Here is a 21,048-nt window from a genome sequence, read left to right as displayed (position 1 = left end):
ATGTCAGATGAAGCATCCAGTGCCTTTTTCAGCAGAATAATACAGAAGAGATCCAACTAAGCCCTGGGAGAGGGACAAAAATCCTACTAGCTTACACTCTTAAAACTGGGATTAGACAAGAGAGTGGGGAACCATCCTGCTCTAGCCCCTCGGATGAGAGCTCCACTGGGACCCAACAGGATTCCCTGCACCCAACATCCAGGTTCCAGGATAAGCGACATTAAACATCACCTTTAAAATAAGAGTCCTTTACCTAGCTGCCTGCCTCTACCCCAGAGAAAGCTGCACTGTAGTTGTGCGGTGTTTGTGAAGTGCTAGGGGACCATCATGTACAGATAAGCAGACTGTTCTCATCACTCCAAAGATGACTACACACAGCCACTCCTCACACTTCCAACAATGGCACTTTGGGCTACCCTCTGCTGCAATTTGCAGGTTGGGACAAGCCAACAGTCTCTCAGTAGAGACATGTAGAAAGGCAAGACCTAAACTGGGTGGGAACAGTCCCAGAGACACCATCCTGAATGAGCTAACAGGCACAAGTAAGTTAGCAGCTTTGGAAACCAAAGTTTCCATGTGAGATATGGGCAATACTCTACCTCACTTTCTCTCCTCTGCTCCTCCTCTCAACTGCCCTAATGTACACAGGAGGGCAGCAGGCAAGGGGTAGGCAGGTGCTGACCCCTCCAGGAGGAGTTGCTGAGACTAACTGGATCAAGTCATCTGAAATCAGATGATCTCATGTAGCTTTTTAGTGAGGGAGAGGATGCAGATGAAGAACCTATTAGCAGTTAGCTGGCTGAGGTAGCAACAGAAATAGGCAAGAAAGCAGGAAAGATTCTGGGCTACAACAGGGTATTTCTAGCAAAAATATGCTGAAGTACAGGGTTTTCTTCTCCAGCAAAGCTCTGCTGCAAGACACAGAGGGCAAGGATCAGAGATCACCTGCTAAAGAGGCAGCAGAGGAAGGTGAGACTTGGACAGCAAACACAGACCTTTACCACCTCTGCTGCTCCTGGCTGTGGCATTGCACATTCCCCTCCATGAAATTTAATCTGTCCACACATGAAACACCCTTGCCAAAGGTTAGCTATGAACTGACAGGTGCCTTTAAAGAGAAAACTAGCCCAAGGCAGCAGGGTGCTGAGCCCCACTAATGCTTAAAACAGGAATAGGGGAGGAGAGGGCAAGAGAAAGGAATAGAAACTGGATCCCTGAGTCAAGACCCTAGAAACCCCATGATAGAAAACAGAAGGGAGAAAAAAATACTTAGACCTAAGACTCATAACTGCTCTGGGTCCCCAGGGGATGCCAAGGGGCCTGGTACTGATGCCGTACAGGAGAGCTCGAGAACGGTGTGACACTGTCAGAGGTGCTCTGGAAGCCGTAGGTGTCTTCTGACTCCAGGCTGACATAATCCATATCGGCAGGGTAGCCGTGATAGAAGTTCATCTGCTGGCTTAATAAACCCATCGCTTGCTGGGTATTGCAGCTTGTCCCACCTTTTCCAAAGAGCCCTTCATCCTCCACAGCCATGAACGAGTACAGGCTCTGCCCATTCCCATAAGTCTGGCCACTGCTGTAAGCCTGGTGCATGTTGGTCACAGCCTGAAGGTTTCTACTGGCACCGACAGGGAAGCCCTGGTGAAATGTGGGGGTTATATCCAGGTATGCAGCTTGATGAAACCCATTCTAGGAGAAAAAGAAGGCTGTTCAGTAATGCAGAGCACCATAGCCAACTGTGTTCATTCTTTTGGATGGGTCCTCTTTTCTCCCTTGCCCTCTCTCCCAAGACAAACAATAGTGTCTTTTTCATACTCATTGTCCTCACTATAGACTAATAATAGCAGAAATAGCAAGATCTTAAGTTAGTAACCTCCAACTCAACATGTCTGGGAGCACCATGCTGGGGAGAAAAACAGCATGAGTAGCCTTGCTGGCCCTCTTTGGCTGTTTTGTTTTCTAACTAGTCTCAACTGGGAGATAAGTGGACTGGAAACAAAGCTCTTTCAGTGCTAGGGCAGGCTTAAAATAGATGTCACTGTAAGCCCTATTATGAGAAATACAACTGGCTTGGTAATATCAAGTCCTGTGCATTGTATGAGTTAGCAGGTTGGACATGATGCACTTCTCCCCACAGACTGGAGGAACTGACTGGTGGTGATGGGTGAAGGAGAAATTCTCTCACCTGTGGCAGATACACCCCTTTTTCCACCCACTGGCTCTCCTTCTGGCAACGTTTAAATTTCATCCGTTGATTCTGAAACCATGTTTTCACCTAGAAGTGATGGGGAGAGGACATAAGGGCATTAGAAATTCATTCTCAGAGCTTACTACACATCCTAAAGATATTTTGCCTTCTACTACAATCCAGTTTGTGCTTGGCTTCTAATACTGTATGTAATTTCAGCAGCTAACAATATGCAGCAGACCCAGGTAGCCATAGAATCACAGAGCTGAGACCTGAAAACTAACACTCTTACTCCACAGATCACCATGGGATCTTTCATGACATCAAAACCCGTACCTGAAAGACAGGCCAAGATAACTGCAGAAACACAGCTTGTACAGCAGCAGCATCTCACTGCTGCTGCCAAGATCAGTGCTGACTCAGGAGTGAGTCAAGACACGAGTAGCTGGTGGGGCAAGGACCCTCTCTCTAGGGAGAGACCCAGGTGCCGCTCTGACTAAGAAAGGCGACTGGCATAGCAGCGCAACTATCTGACTTTTCGTATTCAGAGACAACACATGTCCACGCAGAACAGTAACCTGACTCTGCATAACCCTGCTCTGTATGCACTTTCAAACACCTGCACGGAGTGGGTGGATAGTGCTGGAACCAAACATAAGAGGAAGGCTGAGTCATAAGTTTTCACACCCTCTGCTCTCTCACATAAGCAATAGCATAAACAAGGCTATGAAAAAACCTCATCTCTGGGGTCTAAGAAAAAAGAAAAACCACCAAAACACCTCTTCGCAAGATCGCTTCACGGCAGGGATGCGACTCAGCTGCTCAGAGCAAGATATTCACCTGCTTGTAGGTGAGCCCCAGGGCAGCAGCCAGCTCCCGAATCTGCTGGGGGCTGAGGTACTTCTGGCTCTGGAACCGCTGGTGCAGGATTTGCAGTTGCTCCTGGGAGAACGCTGTGCGGCTCTTGGCCTTCTTCACCACACCCTCACCTTCCTCCTTGACCTTCTGGAAAGAGGGATGGGGAGATGGGCGCTCTGCAGTGGGGCTGGTGGCAGAGTCGGGGGTGTACTGGATGAGTGTCCCAGAGCTGGAGGAAGCCGGGGAGACATCTGAGGAGAAAAGAGAGAACTGGGCTGAGCGGGGTCAGGTGGTGAAGACTCAAAGACTTTCAAGTCTAGCCTCTCGGGAGAACTGAAGATGGCGGGTGCTCTGGGGACTTGCAGGGGCTCCGCAGCCGCAGGCCACGCAGCGCGGAGAAGTGGGCTCAGGCACCCTCGGGCAGCGGAACCGAGGCGCCTCTCTGCTCGCACTTCTGCCCCGTCCCGTCTGGACACAGGGGCCGCTGGCAGCCGCGCCCGGCTCCCGCCGCCGCTTCCAACGGGGCAGCCGGCGGAGCAGCGCCCGTCCATCGCATCCTCGCCGGGGCGGGCGGCCGCCGGCAGCACCGGCATCGCCCCCCGCCCCCGGGGCAGGAGGGACACAAGGGACACAACCACCCCCAGCCGAGGGCAGCCCGATCGCTCCCCCGGGGTCAGCCGGGCCGGGGCGCGTACCTGGGTGGCTGGGCGTCTTCTCCGCCGCGGGGAAGGCGAGGGCGTCCGGCGCCGGAGCCTCCTGGGCGGGCACGCTGTCCATGCTCCCTGGAGAGAGCCAGTAATAGTCCCCATACCTGACCGCACCGGAGTAGGGCAGGTAGGGCGGCATGGCCAGGTGGGCGCTCATGGCCGGGCCGGGAGCCCCAGCCCCGAGCAGGCGGCGAGCGGGCGGTGGAGGCTGCAGGCAGCCCGCGGGCAGGTACCCCATTAGGCGGAGGTAGGGGGATGCTTTATGTCCTCCCCAGCCTGGCCTTGGCTAGAAGGGATCGTCATGGCCATTGTCATGTTAAAAGTCGGTTGATTGGAGGGGAGGGGCTCTGGGGTGTTCAGGGAGCGGGGGAGGGCAGGGACACCGGGCCCCGCTTCCCAACGCGGCTCCTAGGCGCTGCGGTGGGGGTCAGGGGGCTGCTGCCAGCACACCCCTCCCTGCGGGGGGGTGGGAGGAAGAGCCTTGTTTCCCCCTCGGGGCCAGAAGGCCTGAGCAGAGCCGCCTGGTGAGTTGGACAGGGCTTGGCAGACACCCCCCACATTTAACACCCTTTCTCCCCACCTCCGCCTCCTCACCGGTCCCCACCCAAACGCAAAGAATGGAGGGGAACCCAGAGCCTGCCCCGGGGCATGGGGGGACCGTGCGTGTCTGCATTGCAGATCGCAACCATCGCTGCAAACAGATAAGCCCTCCACCTCCCCGCAAGTGGGGGCAGGGAGGACAGCGCTACAGAGCAGTCAGTGTCTGTATTGCAGGGAAGAGGGCTCAAAGACGAGCTGCTTCTCCAGCGGCTAGCCCAAGTCTGAGACAGGCAGGCCTGTTTTGCAGGGGCACTGAGAAATAGCACTTCACCTTATTCAAGCTTCTTTCCTTAGCCATTTGACGCTAATTTTTTTTGCTTTTGAAAGAAGTGGTAGCTTAAAAAAAAATAGTTTATTTTTGCTACATACTAGGGAGAGGTAGGAATCACCCGGTCAGATCCCAAAGGAAATGAGAGCAGTGCAGCTATAAACGAGGGTTAGTTATAGATCTTAAGGATTTGAAGTCAGCGTCTATAGCCTGCTTGGTGAAAATAAACTCCTTCCCCCCTCCCTCCCCCCAACCATTACTGCTTCCTTTAGGGAAATTAAAAGCTTATTGGGAGGACCTCACAGCCCGGGAGTTACAAAACCTGGAAAACCACCTGGAAGAAGTACAAACGAAGGCACGTGACACATCAAGCAAATTCCCCACCTCCCCCAGTGCAAGGAAACAGGACACAGGCACCTACCTGTACACAAAGGCGGGGAGTAGCTACTAACCTGTTGCACTGTTAAAAAACTTTTGGAGGTGACAGAGAGGGGCCTCCCTTGACTTCCATATATCTCCTCCTCCCCTCTTGAGTCATCATCAAAACGAGCTCCAGCTGGAGCCCTGAGCCCACCGCCGCAAGGCAACGCTGCTCGCCTGGAGGGGTCCTTGTGGGGCCCACCTTTGATCACCTCCTAATTAACGGTGATTTCGTTTCTCAGTTAGAATCCGGACAGGATCCAGACGGGGAGACGATTAGGAACGCGGGGGTTCCTAAGGGATTATAACGGGGCAAGAGGGATGAAATACAGAGCCAGAGCCCGATCCCGCTTCTCGCCCTGAAGCAAGGAGTGCCAGCCGGGGGTTGCCTGCCGCCCCGGGCCGCTCCCCCTGCCCTCGCAGCCCCGGGCTGTGGGTTTCGGGCAGGTCGCTTGCCTGTGGCCCTCAGCCCCGCTGATGCACGCACGGGAAGGGATTCCCGCTCGGACGCGAAGCCACCGCGCTGCCCCTTGTGGGGGCAAGGGCCGCCGGTCCCTGCGGTCCCCTGCGGACAGGGCTGCCCCGGGACACGCGTGCTCCCCGCGGGGACTCTCCGAGTTCACCCAAACCAGCCTGTTGCAAAGACGGAGAAAAAGGCAGGGTTGCAGGGTCGGGGCGCGGGGGGTTGTGGGGCTGTGTCGACAAACCAAAGCCCTTGCGCTTGGTTGTCTCTCGGCAATGACAGCTGAAGGGGCGCCCAAAAAAATAATTTTCTGTACTGATACCGTACGATGGGCAAGGGCGCCCGGCTGGAGACCCTGCCGCCCGGCGCCGGAGGGCTGCGGGAGGCGCTGCCGGCCGCCTCGCAGGCTGCGGGAACCACCGAGTCATCGGAGGGGACACGGCTTGCGAGGGACACCCGCGGCAAAGGGATTAGCATTTTACAGCCGGAGTAACACCGCCTCCGCCAGCAAATCCTCCCTCGGGGAATTTTGTGTGTGTGTGTTTGGAAACGCAGCAGAACTGCTCATAATTTGCAGTTTTCATATATAGATCAGTTTTCACGCACAGATCAGATTCCCTCCCAGAGACGGACCTGCATTGTAGTGTGCATGGAACTGATTTCATTTCCCCTCTCCTTTTTCTTTTTTTTTTTTTCTTTGTTCATCTTTTGATTTTCTCATCCCACTTGTCTTCTGTTCCCTTTGTTTTTATGCTTTAACCACCAAATGTCTTGTCTTTTCCACATATCCCCTTCTAGTGAGGATAATTTGCTCCCTCTCCCCAACCATACCTCTAATCAGGTGACCAAACATATCTTCTTTAATGTCTTTGTGAGAGAAACAAGACTTGCGTGAGTGCATAAAACCATACCATCTAAAGTCAGAATTTATTTAGGAAAAGAAATCCAGTTATTTCCCCCTAAATAAATGATACACATAAAAACATCTTGGGAAGGTAAATTCAGAGGTCATACAGGCACAGAGGATGCTATGGGAAGCATGAGGTGGATGTTTGAGAGGCTCCCCAGGGTGCTAGGTCTGGGACATCTGCCCTGTGGCACCATCAGCCTGCGAACTGGATATACTGCCCATGAATGTCTAGAGCTGATGTGCTTTTAAAAAAATACCTGTTGGGAATGACTCATAGAGCAGATGCAAATATCCGCTCATGTTTCTTTTGGAGCTGTTTTCAGCTGGAACAGCAACACAGTTCAGATCTAGTTTAGTCTTGCTCTTCCCAACAGGATCAAATAGCAGCAACAATTTGGTTTTCCACCCAAGGTTGTGTCCCCCCCTCCCTTCATTCTGTGGCCACCCCCTCTTTTGCAGTTCTCAATACGTTACGTGCCTAATACTGTGGAACATTAGTCAGGTGAGTAAGCATAAGTTGGCTCATTAAGAATATGGAAGTGAATGTAGCCACTTGCTGGGCTGAAGCATGACCTAACAAGCCTTTTCTGTAGTTCTTCAGCACCAAAGATAGAAGCTCAGGTCTAAAAGCAGTCTTGGCCTCTTGGCCTAAGCACAGGTGAGACAGGACTGTGGCTGGAAGATGTTTTAATCCAGCAAGTTCCCCCTACAATGGTTCCCCCATTAGTGTCAGTAGGATCACTACCTTCAGAGGGCTGGAGCTCAACCTCGCGCTGAAGTGATGCAAACACACCAGTTTATGTAAACTGGAGCTCAACCTCGTGCTGAAGTGATGCAAACACACCAGTTTATGTAAACTGGAGCTGGGGAAGCAGCAGCTGGCTGATACTGTAAATCTGGTTCTGAAGCTCATGCCACTGGATCAGAAATGCTATTGGGTTTCTACCTCAGAGCATTGCTAAACTCATTTTCATCAGCAGGTTAATGTTATAGCTGTAGAGGTCTCAAATTTTATGTAGATTAGGTGCTCTTCTGTCCTCCTCTAGCTAGCTCAAATGTGGGTCATCTGTGTTTTGGTGAATATTGTAAAGTGTCAGTGAGTGTCGCTGTGTCATTCTGCTTATGTTCATGGGGCTCAGTGAGGTGGCAGGGTGCAGGCTTGGTATTAGTGAACAGGGAACCATGGCCTGAGCCCCCCCGCCCCTCAGAGGTTTCCTTGGGAGCCATCATACTCTGTCAGGGATGTGCATGGTTGGGGAAGGCAGGTAGAAATCCCTTCCTTGTATTCTGTTGAGCTTGTCTGGCTTTTCTTCCAAGCAGGCACCTTTGGTTTTGTTTTGTTTTGTTTTTTTTAAACTGAACACTCCTCAAGTTAGGTGTATGAAAACACTCCTGCCCTGCAGCCCTCAGTACTCGCCCAGCACTTGGCTCCGGACAGCCTGCCCCCTGTAGCTTGGTCACAGCTCACAGTCTGGACCCAAGATGTCATGTTTGTGGAAGGAAGGCGGTCAAGAAAGAATAACAAAAATTAGACCCTCATTCATATTAAAATACAGTTTTCCTTTCTCTTGACTCTTTAGGGGAGCAGGTCGAGAAAAGGACAAAGCTTCTCCCTCCCGTTAACAACCCAGTCTCTCAATCACTTGAGAATTACTGGATGATGTGGCCCTTTGTTAGCAGCGAAGAGGCAGACTGGGACAGAGAAGCCGTGGCAAAAAACCAAGAGACTCCGTAAAAAGGCAGGAAAGCTGAGTGTCAAAAGACAGGTGGGAAGCAGGCTAGCGAGCCAACCCAAATTTCTAGGGTTTGATGGGTCTGTTCTTTCTTTACCAACACTTCATCCATGCCTGCCACGCACATGATGCTGGAGTGCTATAGTTGTAAGCACTCATCTCAAGAAGCATTCCCTACCACTGCCCATCAGCTGGAATATGGAATATTCCAAGGGAAGACTTGTGAGCAGCACAGCTTGGAGCCAGGGTTGTGCAAAGTCCTGGGGAACACGGAGAGATTGTGCATATTGGGCAAAAACCTTACAAGCGTCCTCTCTGCTTGAATTCTCCCCTCTTCCCTTTAGCCATAATGTGGTTGTTCCTACAGGCTCAGTTAGGTGTCCTCTTATTAAAAGCAAAGAGCATAGACGTAGCTGTGTTCAAATGCTTTCTGCCGTTTCCACCACCAGAGGGGAATAGTAAGTCCTGTGTTTCTCAGTGTATGAAGGCCCTATGTAGCCTCAAAACGTGAATCACCTCCCACACCCTCCTCTGAAAGGATGCTCTGTATCAGGCAGTTTGCTTTTTGTTCCCCAAACACACACTGCTTGTGAACTTTGAAATGAAACAGAAGCTTTTCTTTCCTGAGGCTTCTTTGCTCATCTTCCCCTTCCTGGTGGGGACCGTTTCCTACAACTCAACCAGTAGGAAAAGTCTCTGCAAAATCCATAGCTGCCAGAGCCTTCGGTTCGAGCAGGGCACTGAAGTGGTAGCTGGATTCTATGCATGTTGAATGCTCTCTCGAGTTCACTGTATTGTGGCACCTGCTTTCTTCCACATCTCTCATCTGAGGCTGATCCTGTGTATTTCACCATTGCTAATGCATATCAGCACAGAACTAATGAGGATTATGTGCCAAGTGGATGACTGTAATTACACTTGTGCAGGTTGTAAGTGGGCACAGAGTCTGCAAGTGCTGCTAATACATCCCACTAACCAAGCTCTTCCAAGTTGGCACATACTTTTCAGGCAGGTCACTGTGCCCATTCTGTGCCACCTGGATTTTTTAAGCCCCAGAAAGTCCCCATAAGAGCAGATCACCTGTGAGGCAAGTGTCTAATTACAGGGAAGGCTGGGATTAGGGAAAAGGGTGCTCATCTTTCAAATCTGTCAGGGGTTGAGACAGGGATCCCCACATTGCCTGGCCCTTACCCCCACATCTCCACCCTTTCCTTTTCTCCAAGACTGGCTCTTGCACATGCATTCATGAGCGATTAGCAAGTGTTAGAGCGTGAGGCTCCCTGGCTGGCACCTGCTCTACATCTGAATGGTAGAGCCAGTGGAGCCCAGGGCTGTGGAATGGGATCTGCAAGTGGATGTTGTCTGGGACTGACGGAAGAAAAAGATTTACTTGCTTTTGTCTAACAATATTTAGATGGCCGACTTGGCTGAGGTGGAAAGAAAAAGAGACAAAGAAGAGATGAACAGTGAGAGGCTGTAGCTTTTCCAACTGGATGTCATTTGCCTAGGAATTGCATACAGTGAAGGGTGGAGGCAGGGGAGGGGAATATAGCATTGACATCAGCTAGTGGCGTAAAGGTAAAAGTTATCTGTACTTCATCTCCTTCAGATTGTCCATGGAGAACCAGCTCATACTAGGCTGTGAAAGCACATCTTTTGGGGCAGCAAAGAAAGGATCAAAGAGACTGTATTATAGACTGTATCTCTTCCCAGGCTGCAAGGTCAGAAAAAGCCACAGAATCATACAGTGAAAGAACTCCAGACCCTAGGACTCTGCTGTGACAAAATAAAAATTATTCCCAGCACTGCTTAGTCATGAAGGGAGGAGGAGCAGCCATGACTATCTGTGTTGGGAACAACATCTTGCTAAAAATTCCTGTTCTAACCCCTGTTGTGTCATCCATGAAAACTCTGGGGCTACGACAGGCCTGAGAACACCTTCTCTTAGCCCCACTCATGACTAAGTTGCTTTACTATAGTTGTAAACAGCCTAATAATAGTGTCAAAGTGCCTGCAGACGCAGAGTGTTGCATGGCTTTGGTGCAAAGATGCAGGTGTCGACTTGTGATCCAGCAGGGCCCTCTGACATGGTAACACCTCAGCGGTCTCTCTTCACTTACTGCACCCACCAGACTTCCCCACCTCTGCAGCAGAAATGGTCAAGCCAGATGTAGTTCATCTCTCCTCAGCCACTGCAGTTCACAGACAGCACGTTGACACAAACCGCTGAAGATTTCAGTTTCTATCAGTACCCATCTGCTCTGCGAAGCCATGTGCTGGCCCCAGCTGGAGGTCTGATCTCTGATCTGTCCACCAGCTGCACCCAGTATGGGGACAAGGCAGCAGCGTTGCCCTGCAGTCAGAGCGGGCTATTGAGCAGCATGTTCACAGCTCACTGATGAAGGCCAGCCCCTGTTGCACTCCTCTTCTGTGATGTGATCCCCAGAGAATAGGTGTACACAAGTCATAGGATTCAACGCCCGTCCCCTGCATGTGTCGTTCATGTACTGACATTCCAGTGGCTTGAGAGAGTTGCTTGGATCACCTGAACCTGTCCCTTGCAGCGCTGAATGATGCAGTCATGGAAATGCCAAGAGCTGCTGGCAGCCTGCTTAACAGCAACCTGCTGTAGCATCAGGAAACAGGAGGAAAAGAAAATGCTCATAATCAGGCTGTTCTATGTAACATCCTCTTCCTAGCTTTAAAACCTCCCCTACGGTGAAACACAGGAACATCTGGTTTCAACCTCCTGAAGTTAAGGCCAAAAGAGAGGGAATTAGCCCAGTGGGCCAGGTGCTGATTTCAGTTCCCGCTGTGTAACCAGGATAATTCCTCAGCAGAGATGGATTCTGGCACCATGACAGTCAAAGACAGTTTCACATTGGCTTGGGCAGCACTGAGGTTTGAAATTTTTCTGTGCTTGTAACAGCGTACCTGAGTGCGTAATCTGACCCCTTATTTAAATGTGGCAATACATGCATTCCCGGACAAAGAAATAAAGTTAAACATAGTGAGAAAAAGATGGGCCACATTAAGTAGAGGGGAGGAAAGAGAAAAAGAGAACAGAAAACCAGTCTATTCCATCTAAGTTCCTAGATTGCCTTCATCGTTATGGTGTCTGAGCACTTTCCGGTGGAGTTTTCAGGGCCCTGACTCAGATCTGCCACATGCGGTTCTTTGTCTCTTTCTCATCCTCTCCGCAGGGAGTGAACTGCACATGTTGTGGAAGATTTCACTTTGGGTCAGCTGGCTTGGTTTAGGGCTTGTTCATAATGTGCTTACAGCTGTTTGTATTTGAGGTGTGTGTTGGAGAAGTGCACCTTCTACTTGGAAAGCAAAGCAGTGAGATTGGGGTATGTTGTAGCACAGCCTTACTATGACCCTAGAGACAACTCTGCCTCCTGCTTAGACTAGATTTTCACAGGGTTAGAGATCTCTCCTGTACCAGTTGAGGCTGCTGGGTACGTCGAGGAGACAGTGAACTGGGCAGTTTGGTAAGTAGGGGGCAGCCTCAGCTAGAAAACATGGGTCAGATACAAAAAAAAGCAGGTCAACAGGGGTGGGGGGAAGGAAGCCCCATCCTTGTGCTGTAGTCAATTGACTTTGAAGGCTGCCAACACTGTTTGCTAACTGATGTTGGGATGGGAAGAGACTTTCTCTTCGTACGAGTTGTCAGAAGGATAACTAGCTAGCTGGGCTGATCCAGTATTTTAGGAAATGATGTACTTAGAATACAGTAAATGTCCAGGCTAACTGAGGGATCTCCACCATCCCACTGTGCTGGGTCCATCACAAACCCATGTTCATCAGCAGACTCAGCTCCAGGCAGCTTTTCATATCAGGGAAAGACCTTACCTTACCACAGGGACTGCTCTTCTAGGGTACATCTCCAAGCAGGCACTTAACTCTGTGGCTTGGTTATGGATAATGATGGAGTTTGAACAGTTTGAAGCTAAGAAGCTGCAAAACCCAGCTGAGACACTGGTTAGATACTCTGGCAGTGACCTGAAGGAGTGGTGTCCAAACTGCAAGGAAATGCGATGCAACTATATTGGGTAGTTTTGTGGCAAAATGATCTACCCATGGCCTGGCTTGGTGTGACCTAAATTATCAGGTTAGCGGAAGGATTGAAGATAACACAACATAATCTCCTCAGTATAGCTGACAAAAGGAAAATACAGTCCTAATTAATCACTTCCCACAAACAGGTCACTGCCCACCTCCCTATGCCACCTTCAGCAGCGCGCATAGCAGCGGGTAACTGCTATTGCTATTTTTTTTGTTTTCCCCACATGGCAGGAAACTGAGGCACAAGGCTTTGTGGTGGCCAGGCGGCCCTGCCAGGCCTGGAGCCAGCATCAGGTGATTCATGTGTCTTTGACACCTTGCATTCTTAGGCTGAGAAAAGGTGAAGATCTGGCCTGAGGACCACAGGCTCGCAATGCCTCCTGCCCAGACTGCTGTTTGTATTTAGGGAAAGAGTATACAGGCTGTGACACTGCTGCTTTCTGGGCCCCTGCCATAGGCACTGCGCAGAGCGGGGCAGGACGCTGTTTGGGTTCATCACATACAAGATGGCTTCTCCCACAGACCTTTGCTGGGATGGATGCCCCCTGCCAGGAGGGCAGTGTGGAAGCTGGCTACTCCCTAGCCCAAAAAACAGCCTCAGGGAGCTGTGGCACTTCCCTCGTGTGCTCCTGCCTTGTGCTGCTGCCCAGGGAAAGGGGCACCCTGGCCTTACCTGGGCTGGGGCACTGTGGCACTCGAATCCCCTCAAACCTCCGAGGGAGTGCTATTTCAGGCAGTAAGTCGCTTCAAGTTAGTCCAAACAATTGCATTGACCCAAGTAAGCAGCTCCTCAGGGGTTTCTGCTTTATGCAATCAGCTCCATCTCACACCTGAAAAGAATAAGGTGTAACCCTGTCCGCAGACCAGCCCCGTGGCTTGGAGCCCGCCCTGACTCGGTGACTGTGGCCTTGATGTGAGGGAGAGCCGGTCCTGGGACACAGGGATGGGGAAGGGTGGAGAAGGTCCCCGCGGCCAGCGTTTTGCAGACAGGTCGCTTCTGGGAAGCCAGAGCTTCCTCCGGCCCGGGACGGCAGGTTGCTGGGACAGATCGCGGGGAGACTGAACTCGGGGAGCCGGGGCCGGGGCAGGGGGGATGCCCGGCCCTCCCCTGCTTCACCCCAGGCGGCCACCGAGGGGCAGCAGACAGCCACGGCGGCAGCGGGAGCGGCGGGGGACGCTGCCGTCCCCGTCCCCTCTCCGGCCCTTCCCGCCGCCGGCCCGCTGAGCCGCGGGGCGCTGGGCGTGTCCGCCCGCCGGGCTGCCCCAGCCCCCAGAGCCTCAGGGGTGGCGAGGGCGTTTTTAGCCTCTAGTCATCGCTGAGTATATGGCGAGTGAGGTGGGCAGGGGCTGGAAGCAAAGGCGGTGCGGGGACTGGGAGCTGGCGGTCTCCCGTGGGGGGAGAAGGACTGGGCAAGGCAGGGGCAGTGAGCTGAGACGGGGTGGGTTACCCCCTAACTACTGCCCTGCCTGGGCAGGGCAAGGTGGTACCGAGTGAGAGTGGATGCAGAGAGCTGGGTGTGACAGTGGGCTCGCCCTGGGTGCCCCAGCACCTTTTGAGACACAGGGCTGAGATACGCTGGGAGCATTTGTCCTGCCTCCCTTCTTCCCATCTCTCAATGACAGTCTCCAGGAGATCTCAAGCTGGCAGCTTCATGAAGGACAACTACTCCCTGCCTCAGCGACTGAGAAATTCCTCTTGGGCACCGGCTCGCTATGAACACTGCAGCAAGGCACCAAGGACACAGATCTCCCTAACGGCTGCTCCATACATAGGGTGAGACAGGCTTGAACTGCAGAGGTCTTTTACAAACTTGGGTGTCTCTTCCCACATACAAACAACTCTTCCCAGGCCTCAAAACAAGAGCTGAGCTGCAGCTGAGCGACAGGACAAATGGGGAAACATCATCCAGATGAAGAAGTCCCTCTCCTCAGAAGGGGGAATGCTGTGCATTTTCCCTCATAACATTGTCCACTCCTATCACATGAGTAAAATCTTGGAGAATTTAGTGGCATAAGCTTTCTTCCTTTATTCTCCTCTTGTTTTGCCTATTCATTCATTACATGATTGGCTCCTGAAGGCTATTCCTGAGACGACAATTTCAGGTACCTTCACAAGATATTCAGCGAGTGTTGTGGACCTGAACAAGATATGCAGGGATATCAGCTGTGACAGCACATAAATCCAGAAAATTCTATTTACTCGTTTTGCATCCAAAATAAAAGCTTGAAAACATAGCTTCCCCCCCTGCACAATGGTTCTTTTACCTTTCTGCTCTTCCCTGGTTTGGTTTCTCTTCTTCAGGCTCACAGCACTCACCTGCACCTGTGTTTTGGACACGATTTCTGTTGCTGGAAGCAAGTCCCAGACACAACCTCTATAAACGTATTTGCATTGGCATCAACTTAACTGGCTGCAAGCTGGGCCTAGCTTAATTGGTGCAAAATGCACATCTTTGCGTGCTTGCACAGGGACGGACTAGCATCCTTTCTAGGGTGACATGCCAGACTATAACTGTCTTTTTGCAAAGGAAAGACTGAAAGTGCCACTAGAAATCTTGTAGAGGTGTTGACTCAGCTGTTCTGTTATCAGTGGCAGTTGAGACTTGCTACTCTTTACTTGTGTTTCTTTCAGCATGACACAGTTACCAGCTCCTGGCTTAGCTGCAGGCCATTCAAATTCTCTGGGTGCTGTTTTTGCTACCTGTGCTGCAGCTGACTCACGCACTAGAGTTTCCACTAGACAGATACCTGTAAGATAAAGGCCACAACTGGGGGAAATTTCCTGTGCAAATAAGCCCTTCAGCTAAAATGGGTTCCGAAGATCTTAATCTGTAGGGTGTAAATCGTGAGGGTATGTGGCCTGAGCTCCTGGAGGGCTCATTAGCCTGGGAATCAAGTAGGCTATTTGAAATGAGGCTGAACTTCCTCTGCTTTAGGATGATGTTGTTGCTAACAGTGTTCCCAGCAAGGCTGGGGCGTATGCCAGAAGCCAAGCTGGCAAAGATTAAAGGCTTCAGCTGAGCTAGGAGAAGGATTTCCTTCCCCTCTACCACCTGTCTTGCTTTTCTGGTCTGTCTTCTCTGCGCATGGGATGAGTGAGCCCTGTAGAATGGGGTATCCAGCATTTTCTTCCCCTCGCACAGACAGGATGGAAATGTGGTGTTCCAGGGGAGCCTCCTGTGCCTGGCACATCTCTGATCTCCCCTCAGGTTTTTCTGCTTATTCTTGTTCTCTCTCTTATTTGCCTTTATTTCTCTCATGCATTTTTTCCTGTTCATTTTGTTCTCCAGATGGCCTGCCATCTTAAATTCTCATCTCCCTCTATTTTTTTCCTTCATGTCTCTGTGTCTCCTCGCTCTGTTTCCTTGCTTCTGTGTGACGTGCAGCAGTCTCTGGCCAGTAACCAAAGCAAACTTCATTTGAAGACAAACATAGGTGCTGATAGAGTTGATTTTGATGCACCTGTTGCTTGCAGCAATATGACTGCAACAGTAGCTGCCATCAGCTACAAGAATGCAGGCACCATACCAGTGTAGAACAGACCTCTGCTTTCCCCCTTTCTGCTGTTTTCTTTTTATTAATGCTTTTTTTTTGAATGGAGAGAGAGATTTTTCTTGTTCTGTTTTATGATCCTCCCTCATTTTTGTCCATTTATATTGTGGGGATAGTTAGGTGCTCTCAGTGTGCATGGTATTGGCACCGCTGAGGGCACTGTCAAGAACATCAGTGCTGAGAACTTTCCACCAACCATGCTGCTGTGACAGCCTCTCTGGCATGGTGGCAATCTCTCCAAGCAAACCAGAGGATGGTATCAACCTGGCAGCTTCATCTGCTTTCCAACTCTGCCTCCTAAATCACAGTCAGATTGCATCAGGCTTCTTTGCATGCTTACAGGAGCCAAAGTAACAATAGTTTTTTAATCTCCAACTTCCAGCTGTTTCAATGTTTGCATGTGTGCAGATGCTCTTTATTTGTGTCAAAATATGCTTTGTCTTAGGCGGATAGGGCTTTCTTCTATCTAGTGTGCTGCCGCACAACCTCACAGGTACTCCTTTCCTGCCTGACGGTAAGGATGACAGGATCCCAGACTGGAGGAGATAAGAGTATCCGTTAGCACCAATAAAGCAAACGTTCTATGGCTGTAGCACAGTGAGGTTTAGGAGTTCATGGCCATTCACTGTTGAGGGCAGGAGGACTTTCCCACACTATCATGTTGAATATCCATACTATTTTCAGTGTGCCATGGACACTAACCATCTCAGCAGTCCCTTTGGCTTTGACAGTGCTCACCCCTTATTTAAAACTCAGAGACTCACCTCAGGGAACTGTGCCCTCCTGCCCCCGTAGTAGCAACAGACAGTATGGGTGGGGGACAGCAGGACAAGAAAAGGTAGGAGCTGTACTTGCTACAGCAGCAGAGTCCGATACTATGTTTAAGAAAAGCCTCAGCCTTCTGAGGATGAATCTGTCAAAACGTAAATCCCACCCGTGTGTGCTTGGTCCTAGCTTTGGTTCTCCTCAGTTAAGGACAATCTGTTTCTGCAGCCCTGTGAGTTGGTTTCTATCTTGGAGACACAAGCAGTGCATGCAGGAATGAGAGCTGAGCTGGCCAGGATTGTTTGGCTTTCATAGGGAAAGGTTGGTTGGACAGAACCAAAAGGTTTCAAGTTTTGGTTTTCAATTTTTTTTTTTTTTTTTTTTTTCCCCTTTGGGAAGGGTTCTCTGGGCTGAAAAGAAGGAGATTACTTGGGTAACCACTCCTGGGTGAGACTCAGGTTCATACCCCTTTTTAAACCTGGCTCTGTGGCATCCCAGCTGCATGCCACAGGCTATCAGCTGTTTCAAAAGACAACACAGTATGTGGGTGAGAAGGCAGTGAGACTGGGAAGGAAGGGAAGGAGGGACTCTGTTTGCGTTGCGAGTCAGAATAAAAATGCCTCATCAGTGTAATGCTTTTTAGGAAACAGAACTGCTGATTTCTGGCTAGCTGTCTTCAAGCTTGGCTGAAGTCAGTCAGGAAAGGTATTTCTGGGAAAATGGAATTTCCCAAGTTTGTGACACCTTGTTTCACGTCACAATGCAGCTTTCCATTTTGGTTTGCTTGCGTGCCTGGTTATTTTTGGCCAAAATTCATCTGTTCCTTTGCAGAGCTGCTCTCCAAGCTCTTTTACTACCTCTTGCAGAACTGACTGGATTAGAATAAAACATTAAAAAGTCTACAGAGGAGACCGTTCATCCTGTCCTTCCCAATAACAGAACTGCAAGGGTGGTAACTGGCAGCAGAACAGCAATAACAAACAGCCAGGGGTAGTCCTGCTGTAGCCCTATGAACAATTTGTGCTGTAGTAAGTGGAGCTATCCCGCTTCAAACCATCTGCAAAGATATGATGCAAGCCCAATAAAGCAACTTTGACTGTTGTTTTGGGATTTGGATTTGAGCCCATTTCACAGCTCACCCTGCTCCTTCTCCTTTAGGCATGACTACAAAGTCCCAGTATAGACACAGTCTGTTGCTTGAAGTCAAGATAAAGCTGTCCTGGCTCATGTTGTATCTTTCTAAGGCTAAAGATCCAGGACAAACCAGGGCCAGAGAACAGAAAATGAAGTTTCCCTCATTCCCTATCTCACAGTAGATTTCACCTGAATTGGGATTTTTTTTCCCTTGCCATGGACTTTTGCCAAAACCCTTGGCCCTACCACCCACTGCACAGCCACCATGCCCTTGGAGAATCTCTTTATCCCCACCTCTCCTTTCAGTCATCTACTACCCACTGCTGCAGCTTGAATTTTCCTTCTGGAGATACACAGATTCAAGAGAGGCGATGGACACAGGGCTGACTTGGGGACAGAGATCAGAGACAAATTCCACTGCCTAGCTACATTGCCTCTGCGATTCTCGTGTATTTGCGTCGTGACAAGAAGCCTGCAGACATTAGGGTTGAGCCACAGGGTAGGGCAGGGTTTCCCCAGAGCTATTGGTGCTGGTGCAGTAAAGGACTATCCATTTGGAATGGGATGGAACATTTTCAGGCTGGGGATAGGAGCAGCGATGGCCCCAGCAGGCGGAGGCAGATTCCCCATCGGCTGTGCCTAGTGCAGGCTATCCCACAGGCAATAGCAGGAGCCAGTCTTGCCCCAGTCTCCTCAGCTCTGCTGGCCCATCCCTCATACTGCTGTGCCATGGATGTGTAGGCAGCTGCCTGCTGCCTCTGGGGTGGCGTGGAGGAAGCTGGGTAGTGCTGAGGGGTGGACTAGCTTCTGTTACCACAAATGTCTCCAAGAAATTCCTCTGGTAATGGAAGGGCCTTGCAAATGGACAACTAGAGCTGCACAGAGATGTGTGGTATCCCAGCCTGGCTCTCTTTGCCTCTGTCTGACTCATGTTCCCTCTTTACGGGAAGAGTTTCCTTGACCAGCTAATTGAGGTGGAGTAACCAAAGGGTAATGTCACCATTCAGGGCAGTCTCTTGGCAGTGAGGAGAGAAGCATTTGGATGGCACATAGATGATGCAGAAAAGAGAGATCTCCTTTAAAGAGAGAGGGAAATCCTTTATGCTATTGCACTGCTCAGGCCTGAAATCAGGAAATTACTTTTCCCATTCCCTTTTTCTTTCTTCAAACACCAGCTTTCAAAACAGAAGCTACTTCACTGTCTGCTCCCGTTATCATCCAGTTCGAACTCTTTGAAAATCATCAGGGCAGCATGTGCCTTATAAAACAAGGAAACAAGCTTAATAACAGGGATCAGTAATTTTCCTAGGGTATTTATTTGCCTCTTGTTTTTTGAGCTCTGAACTGCCCCTCATGTTCTTTGTCCCAGGGGTCTGGACATATATATAGTGTCAGATGAGTGGCTGTGACGCAGGTCTGAGGCTAGAGGGGCTGAGCTGCAAGGCAAGACTTCAGAACCTGACAGCAAAGGTCAACAACATCCAAGAGGCTGCAGAGAGATGTGCTAGGGCATGCTGTAGTTTTGTGATACACTGGTTTTGGTGACAGTTGTTTCCTCTAAAGCTCCTGGCTTGTACAGTTTCTCCTATCCTATCCAACTCCAGGAGGTGATAAAGGCTCCTTAACAAGATCACAAACAGATGTGGGGGGCAGAAAGGCCCAGCTGGTGGGGCACCAGCATCCAGTATGTGCACAGAAAATATTCCCTGATACTCTGCAAGCTTTTAAAAGAGGAAAATGAATCACAAAAATGTGATGTTATGTTATGTTATGGTTTCTATTTCATTGAGTAATAAAGAGCAGCATACCGAATAAGATAAATCGAACTAAAACATTGTGACTCATACGTCCCCATGACTGAGCTGTCAGAACAAGATGTTTTGTATTCCTGGTTGAGTTACTTACCTTCCGATGATCTCACATCATGTTTTTCATCGTGGTATCCAACCTTTCACTGAAATAACAAATATGGCCAGAGTGCTCAAAAGGCAAAATGACTGTGCACACATCAGTCAAAGCCATCGGTTTTCTTCTTTTCTTTATTAGGTGTCTATCAATCTAGTTACCTAACCTGCTTCCTCTATAACCCTGTCAGGACCCTGTAATTAATGATACTTATTTATTACCCGGCAGACCCCTGACCATTAATGCCAGACTCAGGCAGTGCTGTTGGTCATCAGTGGGTGCTGCAGATTTGTTCTAGCTCAGGTGTGGGCCCACAGCAACATTCTGACAGGGCTCTGCTGACTCCCTCCAGCTGTGATTTTGTGCCAGCGTATGCCCTGCATATCTGAAGCTGGTGCTCCAGGTGGTACCCAGCATGGCTCGAGCTGTGCATTGCAAGGATGCACTCCTGTTGCACAGAGCAGATGTTTGGGCAGCTTCCCAGGAAGGGTCTGGCTTTTTCTGAGGGGCACCACCATCCCATGACATGACCTTAAGTAAAGACATCCCACTCTGTGGTGGGAGGGCTAACATGTTATCTCAGCAGTGCAGCATGTCATTTTCATCCAGTCCTAGGACACTGCAGCAGCAAGAGGAGGCAGTTTAAGTCCTGGGTGTTTGGAAACTGGAAGCCGGTTCACTCAGAGAAGGTTAACCTGTGGCTTGACAACATGATGTGAAGCTGTCACAGCACAGCAAAAGCATCTCTTTCCCTCAGCTGCGGGAAATCCAGATCAGCATGCCATGTTGCAGTTGCAGTACACAGGAGATGATGAAGCCTGGAGCTGGAAAAGCAGGCTCCGGAAGACTGAAAGAGAACCTGACCTAGGAAATGCTATGTTCTTGTATCTCAAGCTGTGTTAGTTTTTTACCCGTGTCATTCGCTAATGTTGGTTGCATGATGGAGAGTATGTGAGTGAGAATTACAGGTAAATTTGCTAATCCTGAGAAATTATAGCTGTTGCAATGAGTGTGTGTCTGTCCACTATGGGCTTTCAGTGGTCACAGATACAAGTGATATGGTTTGTGGAGCTAGAGGTGAAGTAATATGTAGAATGGGAAATGGCTTCTGGAGAAGAGATATAGGCATTGCTTAGTGTCAGCCTGTCATATACTGCTTACATCTTTGGAGGAAGTTGTTGACAGGCACCTTCTGGTGAACAGAGCTGCTGCAGTTTAGGAAAGAGAGCAGACATGCTGTGTTTGAGATCACCAGCTCCTTGAATGCCATGTCTTCTGCAAGGCTCCCAATACACGGTCCCCTCTCTTCCTCCATAGGAGGAATCTGGGTTTGGCAGGGAAGGTGAGTAAGCTTTGCTGATACCTCGTGAGTGAAGTCCCTCATCAGAGGTATTTGTGAGCACTTTATCCTCGACAAAGCTCTGACAGCATGGAAAGACCTCACGACATGTGAGGCCAAACCACCATGCTTTCC

The 21,048-nt window shown here is 50.1% G+C and overlaps 1 protein-coding gene across 1 annotated transcript; it reads right to left on the bottom strand.

Annotated features, from left to right (window-relative positions):
* Positions 1-1,275: 1,275 nt before the first annotated feature.
* LOC140646596 (homeobox protein NANOG-like) lies at positions 1,276-3,913 on the bottom strand. Its single transcript, XM_072850780.1, has 4 exons — positions 3,745-3,913; positions 3,032-3,300; positions 2,189-2,278; positions 1,276-1,692 (listed from the first exon to the last, which is right to left on the bottom strand). Exons 1-4 carry the CDS (start codon positions 3,911-3,913, stop codon positions 1,276-1,278), a joined length of 945 nt encoding a protein of 314 aa, XP_072706881.1.
* Positions 3,914-21,048: the final 17,135 nt, after the last annotated feature.

This window comes from Ciconia boyciana, chromosome 1, assembly GCF_034638445.1.
Source record: "Ciconia boyciana chromosome 1, ASM3463844v1, whole genome shotgun sequence".
NCBI classification, from domain to species: domain Eukaryota; kingdom Metazoa; phylum Chordata; class Aves; order Ciconiiformes; family Ciconiidae; genus Ciconia; species Ciconia boyciana.
The sequence above is the reverse complement of the archived record's forward strand: the minus strand, read 5'-3'. Positions and strand labels throughout refer to the sequence as shown.

Coding starts and splice junctions, on each gene's coding strand:
- LOC140646596 (XM_072850780.1), bottom strand. CDS start 3,913: ATGAGCGCCCACCTGGCCATGCCGCCCTACCTGCCCTACTCCGGTGCG. Junction 3,301..3,744: donor GAAGACGCCCAGCCACCCAG/GTACGCGCCCCG, acceptor TTTTCTCCTCAG/ATGTCTCCCCGGCTTCCTCC. Junction 1,693..2,188: donor AAGGGGTGTATCTGCCACAG/GTGAGAGAATTT, acceptor TTTTTCTCCTAG/AATGGGTTTCATCAAGCTGC.